Raw genomic sequence first — 22,643 nt, forward strand, 5'->3', positions numbered from 1 at the left:
CTTTGCAGCCAATCAAATCTCTCCAGTGTTGTGTAGTGCACTGTGTATCTCCAGGGCTCAGACAAAACTGTGAATTGCCCACCTACTATTAGTTTTAGGAGCGTCAGAAAATGAATATGGACTTCTTTGAAGGGCCTAGTGAATACTATTTATCCTTTATTGCTCTTTTTAATAAAGATCTTAAAAATGAAATCAGAAATGAACAGAATAATTTTCTATGCAGTAAAGCATTATTCCTTGAAATAAGTGTTGCCTCTTTGGGCAACTCTTTCTAGACCTTTTTTAGTTTTTTGTAAGCTTAGGGTATTAGTCAAATAACTAAAAGATCCAAAAATGTCCACTGGAAAAATGCTTGCATAGGCATTTTAAAAGTTTGTTACTATTTCTGATCTGTCCTGGGTGTAGTTACCACCCCTTTGTCAGTGTAAAGGAGCTTTTTATTGGGAATTATTTACACCGCTAGCATTGTATAAAATGGCCTTTATGGAGAGACGATGAGGTTAAAAATCAGAGCCTGTATCAGTGTTTTTAGACTATCCCTACTCTTTTCCATTTGTTCAGCATGGATCATGAAGTTGCCAAGTTTCCGTGGCTAATTAGTGTTTTGTGTAAACTGTATATAGTGTTATCAATATGTTTCTTGTAATTTGTACAAGAGGAGGAGGAGATAAAATGGGCATTTCTAGGTGTTTAAGCCTGTATTTAGTAGGAACAGGAAGAAGAAAGAAAATGGATATTGTTAAGTATTAAAAGAGAGGCTGCTATCTAGCAAATCACAAAGTGTGTAATTGATATTTTAGATTCTGTAGCTTTAATAGCTCAGTTTGGATCTGAGTCTAAACTGGTAAGAATGCTCTCATATTCTTTATATTTTATATTTATGTTTTAAAAAATCCGTATTACAAAACAGGCAAAACCAGACATACTTCCTTATCTGTTGTTTCTATGTGATATTTTAAGCAGGCACTGGTATAGTCAAAGGAAAAGCTGACTGCTCTTCTTCAGTTGAAAATAAGTAATGCTCATTAGGGATCTTATCCCAGGTATAGAGGTGTAGGCATTTACCTCAGTATCTCCTACTTATCTTATTATTTGACCAGCCTACAAAATAATTTTATTTCCTTAATTGACTGAACCATGCCAAAATTTTCCAAGTTTAGATTCTGCCCTCGTCTGGGCTGAAATAGCAACTTACAATGGAAACGTGAGCTAGCAGCGGTACAAGTAACTGCTGAACTCTCTTCTGCGAGAATAATCTTCCCTGATTTTCAGCTGCTGCTTCTTGTGACTTCCTCTACTGGCCCTTATCACATTCACTTGGTGAGATTTGGAGCTAGTGTTAGATCCCACCTACAGCCAGCATTGTGCCAGTTTGTACTTACTGGGGTCTGCCTTTAATAACACTTTACTTCTATGTGTAATACCATTAACCCTCAAAGATGCTCAGAGACAATATATTTATCCTCATGCTTAACCACCGCTGTCTTGGGAGACAGCCAGAAAGCTTACCTTTAACTGCAAAACAGTGTACTTAGAAGAAATGCTGGTCAAGGTCAAAGGGTTTTTTTCTTTGTCTTGAAACCGTCCAGGAACTGACTGAACTTCACTGTACAGCATAGTCAAAACCAAACATAAACAGTGCAGGAAAACAAAGTTCCACTGGGTTCATCGTTCGTTTGCGTAACATTTCTTGGTTGGGCTCATGTAAAACAGCAAATTATGCAATTCTTTTTGCTGGCTTTGCTGTGTTGGTTTTTCTTTGCTTCCATTTGTGGTATTTTGATAAAGCCACTTGTTTTTTCTTTTGAATCATCAACCATTTCCCAATTTGTCCTTTAAAATTTCTTCCCTGTTATTGCCACATGTTCTTCTCATGTCCTTCTCTGAAGCCTCAGATAGAGAGCAAAAACTGAAGGATTGTTTTTCCTTAAGTGGGAAAAGAGAGTGTTGTTTTCAGCCTTCTTTTTTTGCTGCTGTGTTAGCTAAATTAGCTAGTGATACTCTGTGACAGGTGACCTCTTCTGTATTCTCAGACAATTTTCAAGGCCTACTTGCAAAGTTGAGGTAGTCTTTGGTCTGCAATGTCCCTAGAATAGGATAAGGAGCAACAGAGGATCTCTTGTATTCTTTTATATATTGCTTAACCTTATACTGTTTAACCAGGAAGTAATTGCTGTCTTTGGAAAGTTAACAGTGTTAGGACACCCCTGTGCAAAGAGGCATAAAAGCAATCGCTGTTTTCTTCCTTGAATTCTTGGGTTTGTCTAAAGAGGAAGTGGAAGAGTGACGTTTGTGTCATTTTGCCTTGAGATGAAAGAAAAACATCGGGGTCCCTGAAAGACTCAGCGTATGCGTGCATTATGCATGCACATAAGCAGCCTGTTCAGCTCAGCATTGAAGAGTAGTACCATGAGTCTGTCCACAATAGTAATGAATTGTGCCACAAGGAAGATGCAATTATAAGCATTGGAGTTGCAATTCTGACTGGGCCTTACATAGACAATATAAAGAAGTAGCTCACTAAATCTTGGTGTTCTACTATATGACTGTACGTGATCTACCCAAAACCCAGCCTAAATAAAATTCTGCCATACCAAGCTATGAGAATAGTAAAGAGGTGATTTAAAAGCACCAGTCCCACAGTTGCTTATTAATCAAAGTAAAAATAGTTCAGGAACAGCCAAGGAAGCGAAGTAGCATATCCTCATTATGGTTCTTATTTTATCCAAATGAACTAATTGTAAAAATGTTAAAGTGAACTATTCAGGCATTGGATAGGATCTACCCCAGGACACTGTTAGTCACATGTCTGAATGTTCTCTATGATAGACTTCACTTTGTGTTTTGCGCACTTCCTTTACCTTATGTCTACCTTGTAATAGTGCTTTGCTAAGCAGCATTTGCCGTCTGTAACTCCAGATGGTTGCAACCGGCTAGGTTGATCTCATTCCATCCGTTGGCTGACGTTGGTTAAGGGACAGATGGCATATCCCCTCTTTTCTTACGTTTACCTTCTTGGCAAAGTCTATTGTTTTATTCTGCTCCTTACAAAAACCATAGGTCAAAACATGACAGCTTTGTTGTATTCGCTGAAATAAAGTTCAACCTAATCCCGTGTGATTTTCCTTTCTGTAAGACTTCCTTGGAAAAAAACATTATCAGTCTTGGTCTTCATGCACCTGGGAATCTGTTTTTATATCCCATTTGGTCTTAGCAGGTTCCCAGAGACCCACTGTAATAATACATGACTTCTAGGAAGCCGATAGAGAAGAGGATACTTTGCTTCCATTTTCCCTGCTGTTCAGCTATTCATACTTTGGCACTTATGTGTCAGCAGGTGTGTAAAAAGCTATGCTGTGCTAGTGCCAATACTGGCTCCGAAAAGAGACTTCTTGTGGAGTACTTTACACTTGCAGTATTTTTCGGACTGTCTGTCATAACCTTTTTTTTCCCCTGGCATCTCTGCACTAGTCAAAGGGTCCAAGCTTATTCTGAGCAGGCACCAATAGCCATCATAACAGATGGATAAGTGTGTTGGAAACCAAGAAACTATGTACTGTATGCACACTGAGGGAACAGTGTAGTTGTGCAGATCATTCACATAGCTGTCTGCCCTGAGTGTGCATGTCCGCGGTTAGAACAAGGTGCCATTGATAAACTGCAACCTCTATTTTAACTTTCCAAAGTCAGAGGCATGTGAAACAACTTATCCCTACACTATCACACATACTTGTGATTTGCTGACCTTGCTGTGCTCACTCTATATTTCTTGCACTTTGTCTTACCGTCCCCCCATATTAGCTCTGACACATCGGAGTAAGACAGTAGGCCTCATTAGTTCAGATGTAACTGAACACTTGCGTGCTGATTTCACTGAAAGCCATATCTGTTGTCTCTCAAACTTGGTCATGTCCCTGCTGTGCAGAGATCTCTTTATACCTCCTGAAAATTGTCATTGAAAAACTTCTGGCTCACCTGGTTTTACTGCTGTAATCAATAGGCCTTTTATTACCAGGAAGCTATTAGCTCAAATTCAAGGTAAAATAGCAGTGGTGTTTTGATTAGAGGTCTGCAGTCTGTCTTCTCTCCCTAGCTAAGGTAAGCTAAAACTAGTATTTCTGTAAATTTTTTTGTTTTAATATTGTCTCTGCTTCGAACGTTAGAGTACCTTTAAAGATTCCGTGCACTCTTTGGCAAAAGTTTAGGCTAGTGCACATTTTCTCTGAGCCATCTGTCCGGTGCTCAGCTTAGAGAGAATAGTGATCTTTCTCTGGACTTCTAGTAAAGTCTTTGACAAAAGCCAAGGTAAATTTGAAGTTGAAAACGAGCAGGAAATTAGAGCTCTTTTCTATGGATCCCAGTTCATGCATTGTGTGCAGAATGCTTCAAGGGTTAATTTTTTAAAAAATATCCCTATTTTGATGGCAGGCATGAAATAGTGCAAAGATTAGTCTATAGGCTTCTGTTGGGGTGAATGCCTCATATTTATATGTTCTATGAATTCTAAGTGAGATTTTACCTAATTTTCCATTTGTTCTCTCTCTTGTTAGTGGTGAAACATTATTTATGTGCCATATCTGCTACTAAAATACAGAACTCAATTAAAGTTTGGCCATAGGCATATAAGTCAAATAAAAGAGTTTTATTCCAAGCTGAATGTCAAAAAAGAGAAGAAAAATTGTAAGTGCTATTGATGCAAAGAATAATCCAGATCCACACTGTAGATTAAAGCAAGATTGAGTTGAAGACAAATCTGTCTGTTCATAGATCACTTGCTAAATGCCCAGTTTTGCTAACTAAAATGTGTAGCTAATTACTCAGAAATATTTATTGAAAAAATGTCTTTCTCTTTTTTTTCCTCCTTCTTAGTTTGTTGTGATGATGTTTTGGAGCATCTATATCTATGACAGGGAACTGGTTTACCCAAAGCTGCTTGATAATTTTATACCAGCATGGCTAAATCATGGAATGGTAAGTACAGTGATACAAACACTTTACAAACAAACAAAAGTTCTGAGTGATAGATTTGGCTCTGAAATGACAGAAAAATTTAAGTGAATGATTCTTTACAATTCTTTGTAAGTATAATTTGTGGTGAAAACTTATTTGTTAAAGATGCTAAATCTTGCAGTAAGCCTGTTCAAGAAATCTCAGTATGTTTTCTGGACCTGTTTGTAGAAAAAAATCAAAATAAGTACTGGTTACTCAAATGCACCAAGCTTATGTACCAGAACTTGTATCAGAGTGTTTTTTAAAATGTGGAATTGCATGCACCAACATGCAGATGTAGCAGTTTTAAAACTGCCGCATCTGCAATTATTAAAGTAGTTTCCAGCGAAAAAAACAGTGAAGACCTTCTCTTCACTCTCTAGCAAGTGGCAATGATATATCTGTCAAGTGGGCCAGTCTTCTTCTCAACTATGTATTTAAATGATAAGGGAAAGGTAAGACCAGACTTTGCCAACAGGTACTCACTACTGTTTATGCAGTACTTGGAGCTGAAAAGCTTCATGCTTGCTTCACACGTGCTTCTTGTCTATTGGGTCTGTGCAAGATGTTTTATTATTACTTTGTTATCTCTGTGGAGGCATGGCAAACCATTTGCTCTTGTTCATCTGTAGAAAACAACAGAGCTCATCCTTCAGGATGTGAGTACTGTATCACCACAGCAGGTCAAGATTCGTCCACTAACGTTGAGCTTGATAAATTGCCCTTTGTGAAGTGGAGCAGATAGCACTGCTACTTATTTATTCTTTAAATTGTGTGTTAAAGGAGCAGGATGAAAGTTATTACTAGAAAGAGGAGCATCAGCTTCGACTAGATACTGTACCTTTTACAGTGCTTTGAAAGGAATAGTATATTATGTGTTTGTGGAGCTGAGGAAAGATTCAGGTGACTCTTGCTGTGTTTGTTCAGACTGTCCTCCCTTGAGTTTTGAGGTCGCACACTTGCACACCATGATTTTTTTCTCACACTGCATCAGCGCCAACTCTGATGACATTTCTTCCAGGTGACATTCCACATACTGAAAGTGCCTAACCTATAACATTTTTCATGAATGCACATTGTGAAGCAGTTGACAACAAATGATCCTGTGTATTCAGGAAGTCTCCTCTGTGCCACAGCTAAACAGCAAATCAAGCTCGTGTTGTTCTGTAGAAATGTATGCTTGCTGAAATATCTGAAGGGGTCTTTTGCTTGAAATCTTTGGACATAGTAGAGTTTGCTGAAATGAATTGTGTGCAAGCATCTCAGACATTTTTATTTTCTACTTGGAATATTGTAGAAGGCATTTTTGAAAGTCTTTTATAAAGGAATTGTTTGCTGTGTCAGTCTCTATTTATCCAAGTGTTCCTTTCACTCGGTCACAGGGGAGGCTTATGGCTGTTGGGCTTTTCACCACCTTTCAGTCTGATTCTTTCTGATGTTTGAGCCATCATTTTATCTTCACCAGTTTTCATGCTAATTAATTCTGATGCATTGCCCATCATAATATGAAGTGGTTTGGGGGATGAGGGCTCAAGGTTTGAGGAGAAAGCTTTTCTTCTTAAAGTACCATAAGAACGCTAGCACTTCATTTATTTACAGAGTTACAATTTTAACTAAGAAATTTTGGAGAATGTGGTAGAGGTGCCCTTGGTGAAAGGATAGGACTTCTGGCAGTACAATTTTAGAAAAGTCAGAATCCATGGTTATTGTTTTTTACTGGAATAAGCATTCATTCTCCTCTTTTCTTGCACATTTTAACAGCAGTTGTGCAAATTCAGTGATAATTGTTCTGAACACAAGAATGGTTGTGCCAGAGCCTAACCTTGTCCAGGTTTTTTCACAGTACTTTCCCTAAATATGTTTTCGTTAGAAAACAAACCAAAACAAGTGAAAATTTTCAACCGAAACAAACAATTTCCACACAGAAAAGATTCCCTACTTTAGTTGAAAAATATTTTCAAAAGTTTCTAACAGAACTATTCTGACCAGCTGTAACAAGTTGCTCAGCTGTCACCATTACCCTGTAAAATCCGCAAGTAGAAAAGGAATGAGAAGCCATGAAATCTTTGTCTGTAATAACAGGAATCACATTTTCATTAGTAATATGGGCATTTATCAAAATACTCAAGAGCATCAGAACCATTTGTCTGGAAGCAATTGTCTTGAATACTCTATGAAAAAATTGTTTAAATGACTGGCCTTTGCCCAGGCAGAAGTGGTCTGTACAGCACTATGTGTTACTTTGTTAGGTTAGAGTAATTTACTCTCTTCCCTCTTTTTCTTTTCCCCCTTTCTTATCCCTTCACTGCAGGTGGAACATTGTCTATAATCATATAGAACTATTTTTTTGAATACACAGTAATATCTTGATAATACTCAAGAGATATGACTCTTTCGTAGCAACATTTTTTTCAAATCATTCCTGATTTTAAAAAGTTCTTCTCTAGAAATGGAAAACATAAGGGAAATGCTCTGATGATATTATAGTTTCCAGAAGACCAAGGGCCATGCAATCCCATTACCAATTCAATCCTAATATTATTTATAAAGTTTTACAGAAACACAGAAAGGTTCATCGTTGCACAGAAAGGTAAAAGTCAAAAACTGTTAACCAGACTATAAAACTGCTTATCCTGTCAAGAATTATATTCCTATTATATGTACCATAAAAGTTAACAATACATAATTCCTGTCTACAGAAAGATTTGTATGTGTTTAGTGGTACCTTGTGGTACCAGATGGTTCTTCATAAATACAGATTTGTGCACTTGTAAAAGTCATCACTGACAAAATTGTACAGTGCCATAAGCTGATACATTTCTTCATCTCAGTCAGATGATTCATTCATAACCAGTGCAGCCATTCTAATGTGATTTCAGTGGGCAACAATTTCAGTTCTTTCATGGTCTCACTACGACTTGAGAAGTCACTGGGGCAATCAGTGGCAGGGTTGCTGTTGATTTTCAGTAGGGCAAGGATTTCATCCCTGTTTATTATGTGAGGGCCTTATCTAAATAGCTCAGGTTAAGCTCCTATCACTAGAAATAACTACCTATCTAAAGAGAGTTATCAGACAATAGGGCTGTACCTCTGCCTAGGTCTGTTTCTAAAGGGTCGAGTTTACTTACTTCCTGTATTTATCAGACTGTATGCAGATGCATTCATCTTTGTTGGGTACAGTTTTAGTTGCCAAATTACTGAAATATTCCATCAAAGATGTTGTTCATGTTTTGAGAGCTGTCCTGCACTTTCGATCCGTGTCTACCCCTAATTCCACAGGCAAATATTCTTTCCCATTTTCTGATGGCTGTCCTCCGTATCTGATCTCTATCAATATTAGGTTTAAAGGATAACCTAACCTATTTTTATCGGCTCCGTTCATTTCCCTTCTCTGTGTTGAGATTAGGTATGATGTACAGATAGCATCTATTTCCAAAAGTTGTCCTCTCATCAATATTAGCACAGCCTATAAAACTAGAGGTTGCCCCTATTCTAGCTGATGCCCCATAAACAGATCTCCAACCCTAATTAATTTAAGCTTCAGCATTGCTGATTTTGAGACAGCTTATATGCCATGAGTGCATGCAGTATTTGTCCAGGTTAGCATTCCATTTCAGCAAGACTCCTTTGCTTTTCATAGACAGTGTCCCAAATTCTTTTTAAAAATGTGAATCACCTTTTATTTGTGGCAAGGAAAGTAAAATACAGGGATCGAATTTACTTACTGAAGACTTTATTGGCTTTGGAGGTCAGAAGTGAACAATTGTCTTCCTATGAAAACTCCAGAGGAGAGTTTAGGGAAGGGGAAAGGGGAATATGATCTGCCTCTGTGGAGCTGGAAAATTGATTATCATATGGATTACATGCCACCACAATGTATAGTAGCTGTTCCTGTTTTCTAGTATATTCTTTTTATGCTGCTTACTGGAAACAAAGCATTGCTAAAAAGGCAGGGGTTTCCTCTATCCTTGTATTCAAGAGCATGCATGAAAACTGGGACAAATAGTAGACATGTAGACAAGTTACTGAGATGCAGGAGCCTCTCCAAGTAATATATCTCTAGCTTCTTTCACAGGTTGGCACTCTATTCTCATTGCTGGCTGCTCACCTGAAAAGCTCAGGCCACTGGAGAGTGGTATAGATTTCCTCCTATCCTCTGTCTTACTGTTGTTCTTCCTGGCAGTCTTGTCTTAGATCCAGTGGGCTTGGCTTATTTATTCCAGTGTTTTTTTCTGGTTGAAAGCTTTTTCCCTGAATAATTTAGCCAGTATATAAACAGAAAAGCTATGCAAAGATGAAAAAAATCATTCTAACCTGGCATATACAGACTGAAGGTCCAAAACTGGTGAGTTTTTTTAACAAACCTGTCTCTCCATCATTAGTTGGGTCAGTTGCTACACGATGTTTGCTGTGATGTACAAGCAAAGAGATGTCCTTTCTTTCAGCAAATAGTGTCCATCTAGCATGCTGCCGTAAAATCCTATTCGTTTGAAAAAGTGCATTATAATGCTTGAGAATGCTTTCCTAATACAGCAACATCCCATTTAAGGACTATTTTAATACAATACACTGCGTCTTGGTAATGTCTCGTGATGATGTCTAGAAGATACTTAAACTTTTCCTGGATTTGTTTCTAAATCTACGTTAAGATTCTCGAGGATGTTCCAGCTTAAGTGCTCTTTTTAAATTATCTATAGTATTTTCATATGTGAGATGTGAAGGAGATCTTTAATGCTCCAGCAAGTAGTTCTCACCTGTGACATAAATTGCAAAGTTTTCTGATGAAAATCATAGGAAATATGTAATGTAACTGCAAACTTCATTTCTTGCAGAATACCCAGTACTAGGTGATTATTATCTAAGCATCTATCTGATGGAAAGACACTTGGGAACCCAAAATATTTAGCAAAAGCAGTGAAAATAGTGTTGCTGGATTTGTACAGTTCTTGCATGTTCATGCTGTAGTTATGCTGCTCTTTCTGGTATCTCTCCTCATTATCTGCCAGCTCCACAACTGGACCATGAATACAGTAGTATCAATTATCCGCATATTCTGGGGAGAAAAACAGCAACAGAATACAAGCCTTTTTTGATTTTCTGTTATTTATGTGAAGGGCTTGGAAACTGATTGTATGTCAGAGCTTGTGATAGCATAGTATCTGAAAATTGAGAAAGGCTTCTAGATAAAGACAACAGAATTACCTGAGTAACATCCTCTGACACTGTTAGGAAAACCCCTTTACCTAATACAGTAACAACACGGTGTTTTTCATGAAGTAGGAAGTCAGCCTTAACAACATTATGTATCTGCCACAGGCGATTCTACTGTACAGTAGGTCAAAGATAGCTTTCTACCTAAGCGCAGGTGTTGAATGCTTCTGATTATGTTATTTCCAGTAATTTAGAGAAAACAAACACACAGCCGCCTTCTTACACTTAAAAAAGAAAATAATACATGATATTGGGGGAGCTCTTTATAAAATATCTTTGAGTACCTAATAACAGCTGAACACTCCTGTATGTGAGCTTTACTCTAGAACTGAGCATTACAAATGAAAAGTCTGAAGGTAAACTCCACAGATCACATCTCTTTCTGAAATTTGCCTTCTGTTGTTGACAAGGTCACATAAGTCTTTCTGTTTGCACAGAGGGTGAAAGCATGTCATGTCAACCCCAAGTCAAGGAAGGTGATTGTCAAAGGAGGAGAGAAGTAGAGAGAGAGAGAGAAAAAAGAAAAGAAATCCGAAAAGATAGTTGGATGAGAGGAAAAGACAGGCAGGAGGAAAGAGACAAATCAAAAAGTGGGCTGACGCTTTTCCAGCTTGTACCTAAAAAAAAGGAAAAATAAAAGCAGATGAGAAAAAGGAGCCACAGAATAGTGCAGACAAGCTGGAAGAGACACAAAATGGGTCGGGGAAGGAGGAGGAAAGGAGAAGCAAAGAAACAGAGAAAAGTAAAAAGAAGGAAATGAAGAACATGTTTTCTTGCCATATCTTTCCATCACTTGCCCCAGGGAAACTTCCCTGAGCTCTATTAATTAGAGGAGTTGAGAGGAAGGGGATGGCTTAATGATGCTGCTAGTGAGATGGGTAGAAATGCTTTTGTTGCTGTTGGACATAGTAAATAGGTTTACAGGGTAGGCATAGTAGTATTTACATGGTGACATGCCAAGAGCTTCAAATCCTTAGTTTTAAAACTGCATGCAACCTATTGTTAGTGCGAGGCCTGTGTTCATATAAGTTGTATCTGTGTGACATCTGTAGACAGACATTGGTGTCTCTGTAGCCCTGTATTTTTATCTAGCAGTGTGGTGCATGATCTCAACTCTCTGTCTAACCCTCAAAGTTTTATGTCTACTTTTGAAAACAAGCCTACCTTATTTTTTCATATCAGCTGTGAACTGTGAGTTGCGTTGCATGTTAAAACAGTCGAATGCACTGTTTGCTGAGAGTTGTGGGTGTGCTGGAAGAGAATGTATTTGAAGCAACAGAGGTAAGGAAGTGTACTCTCTGTATCTCAGAGCTTCCTGCTTTAATAGACAAAGCTATGTGTTACTCTGAAATTGATAATAATGATAATAGTTATCATAATGATAATAAAAGCTCAAAGCGGGATTTTCGGATGAAGTCGTTCAGACAGATGTTTAGTAAAGCGGTTTTTCTGGGCGCAAAACAAATGACCACAGAAAAGCCCCAAAACAGCATACAGAGGGAGTCTTAGACTTTCTCTTTTCCCTGGGTGCGGAATACGTAGTGAGCACAGTTTTCCTAGAACGAGGGTTTGGCCCTGGAATGCTAGGTTGGTTTGTTAAATGAGCAGCAATATGGGACAGAAACACCATTTGTTTCATTGCCATAATTCTGACAATATTAGGAATGCCATTTTATTTTATTTTTAAGATTCACTTTCAGTGCAGCTTATATTGTTCACCTAATAACTGCTAGAGTCATGCGCAATTCTTTTGCAATGTTTAAGCTGGTACATTTTTGTGATGCTACTACACAATTTATCCGATTTGCAGGTTGTAAATGTAAAATAATGTTTAACCTTAAAATAAATGAAAAATGCTTTAAGAGCTGGTATGCATTTCTCAAAAGAATTTGTCTGCCCTTCCCACTTCCTCCTCAGTTAAAATCAGACACTTGCTCTATCTTTTGACATAATAGATATCCGGTTCTTTCTTGTATTTTTTTCCAGAGAACATAGGCAAATGATAGAATCAAACAGTAAGTGATAGTTTTATGATAAATAATAAATATATTCAGGTAGGGTCTTTTATCCAGAAAAGAGCACATTTCTCTGGAAAAAAAAATGAATGTAGTTTTAAAATATAGATTGATAATTTTTTAAAATATAGATTGATAATTTTTTGTAATATAGATTGCTTATTCTGAAGAAGATTTAGTATGTCTGCTGCCTGCTATAGGTTGTATACTCTAAAGCGCCCCATATGCAAGTCATCCTAGGTGTGATCAGTACAAAAAAGCTTTCTCTCTCTAGTAGGCCATACAAACCCAGGGAGACATACAAATATCTTTTTGAAGGTATATTGTTTAAAATGCGTTTGTTATCTACCTTTCTTTATTTAAGAGGACTGTACTTTGCTTTATGATTACTTTAGCACTCAGTAAAATGCAGTGTTATGTATCCTTGGACACACTGGTTACCATTCGTTAGCACTTACTCAGATAAGAATTAGTGTGTACATTCAATAAAAGTTGAATTGTACTATATTGTACCCCATTGTACTAAATTCTGCTGTTACTATTCACACATGTGGCAAATATGACTTAATCGGACCGCAAATATTTTGCAGCATTCCATGGTATCTCATTTATTTGTTTAATTTGCTGCTATAGCAACTGAATTCCATCCTTTTAGATTCCTTTTTTCACAGACCTATGATCTGCTTGGTTGAAGCTTGGCAGGCAGCGTTTCCTTCAATTGAAGACATATGCCCTAACTCAGTGACCAAATTTTTACCTATTTATCGTTGCTGGAAAGTGGGTTATTTCACATGCACACAATGCCAGAAGAATCAGCAGACCTGGTGAAAAGGACTCAGAGCCCAAAAGCTTATATGCTTTTTCCAGCTATTGAAGCTGATGAAATAGAAGATATTCCTTCTCCATGTATCCTGCGATCATTATAGCTACAGAAGCACTAATTTGAAGAGATATTTTGACATTGTTTTTGTAACAAATTATCATTCTTTAAAAGTATCTTTTTTCTTTGCTAACTGCTCTCTTTTTACATGCCTTTGTGTTTGGTAACAGGCAGCCTTTCCGCAGAAAACATTTCATATTCAATATTAATATGTTGAGGTAGTGCCACAGCAGTAATGGTTTATACATGCTGATCTGCAGAAATCAAGGATTTTGGGATGACCTTGGGAATTACTCTTGTTCGTGGTGGATCATAAGCATTGGACAGCACCTGATCTCTGCCCTGCTGTTCAGTTCAATGCCCTGTTTTTACTTTCCCACATCGATGCAAATAATGAGCAGTGAACATTTTCAGTACGTCCTCAGATAGAGGAGAGTCAGCACAAGGAAGGGGAGTATGCTCTTCTCCAGTCAAATTCAGCATCTAGCATGAGGAATATCTTTGACAGATATGTTGGCCATTTCCATTAGTCATGCAGGTCCAGAATTATCCCATCTACCTTTGGACATTTAACTCACTCACTGAAGTCCAAGCTTAGTTGCCCTATTCAGTGAAAAGAGTCACCTTTCTGAATTTTTTTTTTCCTAGAGAGACCATAAGGATGACTAAGGTGACTCCTCCTCCCTCTGATACTACAGGAAGGAAAAACTTCCAAAGCAGGAAAAACTGAGACCATAGAGAAATAGACTTGGCTGGGAAGATGTTTAAAAATGGCCAAAGGCAGACCAATGGCCAATATATCCTCTTTAATGTGCCTCCACGTCCTGTTTGTCCAATTCGAATGAAGAGGCCAATTGTGTTTTACAGACTGCTCTGAGGTTTACGGATGCAAATGCAATCACAGAGCTAGGTGGTATTGTTATCCATTCTATAGAACAGAATTGACCTGCACTTCAAAGAACAGTATTACCTATGGGTTACATGCTAAATTTAGTGCTACTGGTATGTCATGAAATGCTCACGGCTGGCAAGGTGCATGGTATAGAAAGTTCAAATATACTGAGAAAGGGAATTCTTCCTTATCAGAAATGGACCTAAAAGGCACATCACAACCTCAGGTTCTCTTCCTACAGAAAGAAATTTCATTTGCTTTGTGAGGCTTTTAGCTTTTTCTTCTGTTATTTTGTGCATTACCAGCTTTCTATAAACCCTATATGCAGAGTTCCATTCTGCTGAGTCACTGCCTTGCACATTTTTGTGGCTTCATTTGCAAATACAGTATGTAATGTAGAAAAATGTTATGAACTATTTATGGGAAAGATGAAATATGTTTGCTGGTCTATTAAACTTTGTATTTTAAGCCATTTTTTAAAATGAAGAACTGCGAAGTGAAACCATTTTCTATATAGGAAGCGTCCATTAAAAATCTCTTTTTATTAGTACACAGATTTACTGATAATCCCATTAACAAACAAATATGTGTTGGCTAAAAGTCATTTAAAAATGCATACAGCTGTAAATCATTTTAGAAGGTGCGTGTAGGCATGTGTGCATTCTTGAATTAGAGACAAAGGTGGATGACATTTTGGGCTTTGCTCCTGAACCAGAGGAACGAAAGATGAAAAATAAGAGGGAGTCAGATGGAGAAAAAGGTTTATGTATCAGAAGCTAAGAGAAAAAGTGATAGTCTTAGAGGTTGTTCATAGGAAAAGACAGAAAGCGAGCAAAGCAGAGGAAACCAAATATGAAATAAAGAGGTGATAATAGTAGTCAGCTGGAGAGAGCCATAGAACATGGAGGTGATAATTGTGTGTACTGTACCTCACTGAGACGAAGCTTGAAAGGGCTTGAAAGGGAAATGTTTAAAGTACACAGTGTATATTGAAAATTTGACCATTTATTCTAGACCAACATGCAGAAATTTGGCCTCATTTGGTTTCTTGGGACCACTATGCAGAATCCTGGGTTGCAGAGTGATTTTCTTTTTCCAACTTTGTCTATGCAAAAGTGAAAAGATTACCCAGCTTTCTACGCTTATTACCTCTGCTGTCCTCAGAGTTTGAGAGTCTTTAGATTAACCCTCTCACAGTTGTTTGCCCAAGCACTATCCTGCTGTGCCTTACAGTTTTATTCTTTGCGTCATCAATTTGATAGCATAGTAGGATATTAATGTAGTAGACTGGCTATTAATATAATAATAACAATAGTAGTACCTACTATAAAGAACATTACACACAATTCTCAGCTGAGCACTGCTGATACAAATAAAAAGTTCAAATTGTTTGCAGTCTGAATGAGCAAGACAGGTAAACGCTGGGAGAAAAGAACTGGTATTTTCCCCATATTACAGAGGAGAAAATCAAACACAGAGGTTGTGGTTTGCCTGAGGTTGCAGGAAGTTTGTGATTGAACAGCAAAGTGAATCTATATTTCCTTCTTAGCTAGTACTTTCATCAAGAAATCATCCTTTCTGTCCAAACCCCTTCAAGGAAGACAAATTCATGATGAAAGAAAGAACACTCACTTGAGTTTCAAGCTCATATTTTATTGGAAGGAAGAAGTAACTCGATTTTTGGATGGAGAAATGTTGCTCTAAGTCCTGTTTCACTTACTTAGTAACAATAGGCATTTCATTATTTTCAGTTTGTTATCATTACTGCAAGCATAGGTTCAGCTCATTAACTGCATTTGAGTTTATATGTTCTTTTAGTATAGTAACTGTTATCAGCTTGTTCCAGAGAATTTTATTTTGTGTGTACTTTTTTACCTGGAGAAAAATCCCTAGGTTTCCATTCCTTTTCTGATGATAACTGATTTAAGAAGAGAGACCCTGACATGTAAACAGAAGAAGGATTTAAGAAAGATAAGCTTGAAAATTCAAAAAATGTCAAAATGGAAAAGACTGGATTTCTCTGTTGTTGTCCTTGAATGCTGTTGGAGGCATCAAAGAGGGGGATGTTACCAGTAGTAAAAATCAAGGAGATACTAGCATCTGATTGCAATTTTTTAAAGATTCTTTAAAAGTCGTTTTTGTAGAGCCAAAGTTGTTTCCAAAGCCTGTATGGAATTGCAATTGCAGGTATATGGCAAGAGAGTCAGAAATAAAAATATCCTTAAGATAGAAAAGATAGCTTATGGAAAACTGTATCACTAACATTGAAGTGCAATTCGTGGTCAAGAAGAATTGTATTTTGATTATTCTGAAGAAGGGAATAAGGAGATATGTGTTTACTAGGCAAAAATTACACCAAAATCCACAGTAATATGATGTAGAGGCCTGCATCCACTTTGGGAAGTACCTTTCTTCAGGCAGGAATTCAGTGTTTACTAGCCCTGTCTCAAATCTGAACTCTACCGCTTAACTGGCAATAATACAAGTATTCACAGCTGTATAAAAAATGTTATTTGGTGCACAACAGTAGCCATGGTTACCTGCATACTTTCATTGCCTTATTCATGTGTAATTCTTTTTTTTTTCTGGAAATACCGTTACCATGTAACATAATACTGTACAGCCTCTTAGTAAGTTTTACAGTGCAGAGAAGAACATTTTGCAGTGAACCTGAAAGCAAATTGTATCAAATTGGCTTGTATATGGAACATCCCACCTATACATTGTTATACAGAGAAAAGTGAATCTGAGCGCTCAAAGGGCAATATGTCCGCAGTTTCAAAATATAAATAGGAATATGCAAAGTTCCTGGGCATTAAAAAGTCTCTTGACAATGTTTAACTAGAACTATGTCCTTGCTTAGTCCCCTCGCAGATGGGGACCAAGGCAGTTATTGTCGGTACAAGTTAGAATAGCAAATTGTTCTCGCTTGCTCTTGCAGGAAAAGTGGGCCCTAGCAACTTTACGGTGTCACAAGGGTGGAAAAGTGGTGTGACTTTACACCTCTCTCTCCTTCTTCCTTTTGTCTGTACCACTCAGTGTATTCAATGCAGATATGATGTACTTGAGAGTCTAGTATTTTCATTATATTTATGAAGACCAATCTCTTTAGTGGTACTGCAGCAGAATTTCCAACCATCTTCTAAACTTTGCTAACAAAAGTAAATAGTACTTAATCTTTCCAGGTATCTCAGATTACTTTGCAAATAAATGAATTAAACTTTACAAGAGCATTGAAGATGTTTTGACATAGACATATTTTTTCTTCCTTTTTTTTATTGAGAAGGCGTGACATTCATGCTGAAGGAATAAATTAAGTATATCAGTTTAAAATAACAACAGCGACAGAAGGAGTGAAGAATATCTGCTTCTTTGATCTGGCTAATTTATCTGGATTCTTTCAGTATAAGGTTCCTTAGTGCTGTTAATATTACTGTAGAGATAACTTACTGAGCTAGTTACATGAACTGTATTTTAAGGAGGTATTCCTGGCATTTTTATGTAAACAGTGAAATTTAGGTATTTTATAGGTTATTGCATAGAGATTGAACTGAAGAAAAAGTAATGTTTTCTAAAATGATCTGGAGAAATTACTGGTGTAACCTTATGAAACCTTGTTGAAAGCGTGATAGAGTTTTAATGTACTATCCAGACCTATTTTCAATGCATCTCTCAAGGCAAGAAGCAAGATGGCATTAAGATGAAAAGTTCTATAGCAAAGCCGGCTGCTACCACAGTCTGGCTTCTGTTACTGCTGTAGCGCTGCCAGGTTGGAGCTATTTATAGACATTAGCCCGTATCTATCCATGTACATAGATCAACTACTCTCTTCAGAAGTAGTCGTGTTTTTGAAGAAGTTAGTCTGAGGTTTCAGGCTTTTCTGCTCTTTTCAGAGGCCAGTTTCTCCAGCTGTCCTTATTACCAGTTAGTGGGAATTTGGCAGGCGGTTTTTCCCTGCCAGAAATCTTGCATCAGCTTTCTTGCACTGGCCTGCAGGTTGGAAGGTTCAGCTCTGACATTTTCAAAATCTTTGAAGACAGTTTCTTACACCACAGGACTTTCTCCATCATTTTATGATTTACACATCTTACCTTAGTAAGAATGGTATGCAGAACTCTCTGAAAATGATCTTCTCATCATCTCAAAGCTACAACTTGTCTCAGTTTAAAAAAAAAAATTACTTTATGAGAGATCACAGGAGGACTTTTGGTTTGCTGCAAAAAAGGGTTTTGGAGCTCTCTATGATTTATACTAGAAATAAAAGCTGTTCTTTTTCGTTTTGCTAAGTATCTGATGATGAATGTTGGTAGTAACCCCCTTCACAGAATGCAATGCTCACTTGGGGCGGGAGTGGTGTTTGCGTTTGCAAAGCTACAGCACAGCTGAAGCCTCGTGCATTCTGCAGCTTGCTATTAACAGTTAATACCTATACACACCCAGGCATAAATTAGAGGTAAGCTAGCCAGACTCAGCCTTTTTGTATCCTGCATTACACCGCCTTTATCCATGACATAAATCCCCAACTGAGATATACCCGCTGGCACAGTCTCAGTGCGAGCATGCTCCCCTGACATAATAGCAGCAGCAGCAGTAAGCCTCAGGCTGCAGGCCAAGGTGCGTTATGTCTTCTGCCACCTCGTGTAGCACAGGGATGTCCTAGTGTGGGCAGCAAACAGCTTTGACAGCTGGGCCTTCTGGTGCAGACATGGCCTGGAAGGTACAAAGTGTCTTCAAAATTCACATGGAAACTGGACCTTTAAGTAAAAAAAAGGATGACTGGGAATTTCACAGCACTGGGTTCAAAAACCAGCGTTAACTGAGAAAGTGAGATACGGGAGCAATTATTTAACTGATATAAACCATCATCTCTTTCATTCTCACATTTTCAGTTTTAAAGGTTATTCCTCCTCTGTCTGGTTTAGGCACGTTGGTGATCTCATGGGGGAGGGTTTTTCCTACTTGCATAGAGTGGAAAGCATTCTGCAATTCTTGAGTTGATTCTTTTCCCTGCTACTGGTGATTTTTTTAATAAGTATCTTTATTGTATCTTGGTTTCTGCAGTTGGCTGTGGTGGTTTACTTTTGCAGAGCATTTAACTTTCCCCTCCTGCTTTCATCTAAAAGTAGCTTGAATATTCAGCAAAGATATTTCTGCAGAAGTGTTTTTGCATCGAGTAAGTCCTGTGGTAAATTTATATCTGGCCTTCTCCTGGAAGAGTAGCAAATTTTACTGCCTAAGACTTGGGTAGTTCTTCCGTGTTAGCTGTTTAAAACCGTTTTCCCAAACTCCACTCTGTGTTCCCCTTAACCTTATTTATCTGATTTCCTTTTTCCTGTAATTGCAAAAAATATTTATATATATATGTATTTTTTTTCCTTCCTGGAATATTTCTTTTCTTGAAGATTTGAAGCACTGTGCTTAGTTTGTGCTAATATAATTCTCTCCATGGCAGAAAATCATGACTTTGCAAAAACAGAGGTTGCTGTTGGTATCCAAGGGGAAGTCACAGCCTCACAGAGTGAAGTTTGAGTTTTAGCTGGGACTTCCATTGCTTATATGTACTCCGGCTCTCCTAAACAGAAGATATGTCATGGTTAAATTATTTTCAGCTTTTGACTTTTTCAGTTCTGAACTTCCAACTACTAAAACATGAGTTTGCCTTATTATTTATTTCATAGGACAGGTCAAGGTGAAATGTCAGAGTGAAGAGGAAGGGAGAATAAGTCCCCAGTACAGCATCATTTTGGTACCCAGTGTCTCTTGTTACAAGGGTTTGCTGGAAGGTATTTACTGCTAAAATTCAGACCAAATGGGAAACAATTAACGGTCTCCAGATGTACAAAAAGAAAGGACTGTCAGCAGGATGGAAAAATTGTATTTGCTAATTAAGGAAGGCTACTAGAGCTGTGATTCATGAAAATGCAAAGAGAAGGTAGCTTCTCTGAGAGCGTCTGAGAGTTGAAAACCCTCTTCCTCTTGCTGTGTTTATAGCAGGGTGTGTACCAAAGCTGATATCCTACCAGACGTGTGGTGAAGGAGTTGGTGAGCTTATATCAGCTACCCCGGGAGAACTGAGCTGACCTGTCTAGCATGGATGTTGAGCCAGGGATTGTTGTTTACCAAAGCTAGTGCTTGGAGAAAGGCCATGGGGTGGCATTTACTGGAGGTCTGTGTTGAGTGAAGCTTCATGGCATTGAAGGAGACCCAGAAACTTCTTTTATTTGCAACACTATCCATAGTGAAGCCGTGGGTGGCATTTTGTATGCTGTCTCACTTTTCAGTTCTTCATCAAAATCTGGCTCCATAGAGACTGCATAAGGAAACTAGGTGCTGGGACAAGGAGTGGGCTGGAATCTTTCCACTGGCCCAATAACACTACAATTAAGTACATTTCTTTCATCATAATAACTTCAAACTTGCTGATTGAGAAATGGATAATGATGATACACAAATTCTTATACTTTCTGAATGTATTGACTAGTTTAGAGCATCACTGTGGCTGAAGGAGATGTCCAGCTTTTAAAAGGATGTTGTTTAGTTGAACTGGTCCCTACATAAGTTCAAGGCAATCAAATGGGCATTAAATTACGTCCACTGCCAAATAGCCTAAGGTGCCGTACAGAAAGTTGCACTTAGAATGTGTTATTATAGACATGTTGTCAGGGAGTATTCATGTTGCGTGATGTACTGAAAACATCTCTGTTTGCCTCAGGGGAATGCTCAGCTGCCCTTCTCATGATCCATGGAAAAAAAAAAAAAACAAAAAACTTGTGGTAAAGGCAAATGGAGAGTTTCCAACGTCTAATATCCATCCTGTTTTTGTCCCTAGCACAGCAACTGAAGTGATGTGTTCTTGGGAGTCATACTCATGCACAACAGAGATGGAAGAAGGAGAGTTTTCAACCTTTAAGGTCCTATGATTACAGTAAAACTCAACTTTTAGGGGGTTGTTATTGTCTTAAAGGTTTCAGTTTTGCAACTGATAAGCCCTTTTAAATTACCTCTGTGTTTTAGGCTTTATTGCAGTAGTTGTGTTTTAGGCTTTATTGCAGTAGTTGAAATATTGCTTAACTCCCGTTCCTTCCATCCCTCTTTCTAAATACTCTGCTTATTCAGCTGTATATTATTCTTTCAACCACAGAAACTAACTACACAGAACACTTTCAGGAGCTATCCTGTGGAATAAGTCATATATACTGGTACTGTTCAGACACCATTACTCCTCACTGAGTGTTTCTTTATGTAGTCTCGATGTGAAACCTGTGAATATACCCTGAGCATCCCTTGCTGATGCCGGTATTTTTGGGCTCTCTGCCAGTTGTCTGTCGTCCTGAAAGTAAGCCTGCAAGCATTAACATATGAGTGGTCAGGGTTAAAAAGAGCAGAGTCTCAAAAATATGTAAGTTCTGAAAATTTGTCTTGGTGCTTTAATCCTTAGGGTCCCTTTTATAAATTCTCCTTCACAGCATGAAGGATTAGAAATTTTTTTTTATTAAATGAAAGCTGATGTTATCAGCTAATCACTTTAATTGAGGATCTGACACCTTAAGAAAAGATGCCAAATGTCATGAAATACATGATAATACTGTGAACGTAGGATGTGTCACTTACTTCACTACCACTGTAAGAAAATCTTAACTTTTAGTAGCAAGTACTAAAATACTAGGAAATTTTTTCATGTTTCACATTTATTAAAGCTTCAGGACTTCTTACGGAGTTACAGCTACTGCAGATTGAATAGGCTTACTGCCTTATTTAGTCTTTGGGAGCGATGCATTATTTCTTTGAATCTAGAATCAAATGATTTTAAAATCAAATGATTTTAAATAATGGTCAGTCATTCCTGGAAGAAACAGTGCCTCACATTAAGTACAGCCTACTGCAGAGGAGTTTTCACTTTAAATATTTGCTTATATTTATTGTTTCTGCTTTTGTATTTCTTACTTTCATTGAGTTTTGTGCACAATCTAAATTTCTCTTCTGATGCTTCTTGCAAATCTTAAGATATTTTCAGAAGTGCTCTGCTGTATCCACTCTTCTGGAGAAGAGCTGATCCTTTCTTCAGATTAATTCCCTCTTGACACTTATTTTGGGCCAGATTGTCTCAAGTGGAATAAATGTCTCTCCTTTAGTTTGTAGTTTTATTTGCATACTTCTTCATATCATGAATTCAGACCTGTGGCATAAGCCCTTTTGGAAAATGCTCATCCCTCAGGACTGTACTCTACTTCTTTTACTCAAGTTGCGCCGTTCTAGTCAGTGCAGAATTCTCTGCTGAGAAACTGTGCTTACTCAAGTCTCAGTAAGGGTAAACCAGCTGGTGACAAAGATATTAGCATGCATGCACCTTATTTGCCTTTGCTCCAGGCTAGCTCAATGGGTGCCATTTCACAAAACTCTGTGCTGCATTCCAAGACATGGCATAGACATGCCTTTTGTCTCTTTATCTGTAAAAATACAGCAGAGTGGCTGGATTTCTGGGTATGGCTAGGTGTGTCTGTGTGGTATCTTGCAGACAGATGCAACTGTATTCCAGCCATCTTCTGAGTTGGCCGGACATCAGCCAGCTCCAAGCCAGAAGCAAGTTTATTAGGTTGTGCACCATGCTAACCACAGCTACACCGCTCCTAGTTCATTGTTGGCTTGGGTTCATCCA

At 37.9% G+C, this 22,643-nt stretch overlaps 1 protein-coding gene across 2 annotated transcripts in view; it reads left to right on the forward strand.

Moving 5' to 3' along the window:
- The window catches only part of AIG1 (androgen induced 1), a 130,777-nt gene that overhangs the window by 44,586 nt on the left and 63,548 nt on the right, over positions 1–22,643 (forward strand). The window contains exon 3 of one of the 2 annotated variants that reach the window (XM_068938528.1): positions 4,870–4,971. The exons of the other annotated variant lie outside the window; for it this stretch is intronic. Within the exon in view, the coding sequence (XP_068794629.1) occupies positions 4,870–4,971 (102 nt within the window). The remainder of the gene's footprint in view (positions 1–4,869; positions 4,972–22,643) is intronic. 2 annotated transcript variants of the gene reach the window in all.

This window comes from Struthio camelus, chromosome 3 (genome assembly GCF_040807025.1).
Source record: "Struthio camelus isolate bStrCam1 chromosome 3, bStrCam1.hap1, whole genome shotgun sequence".
Taxonomy (NCBI): domain Eukaryota; kingdom Metazoa; phylum Chordata; class Aves; order Struthioniformes; family Struthionidae; genus Struthio; species Struthio camelus.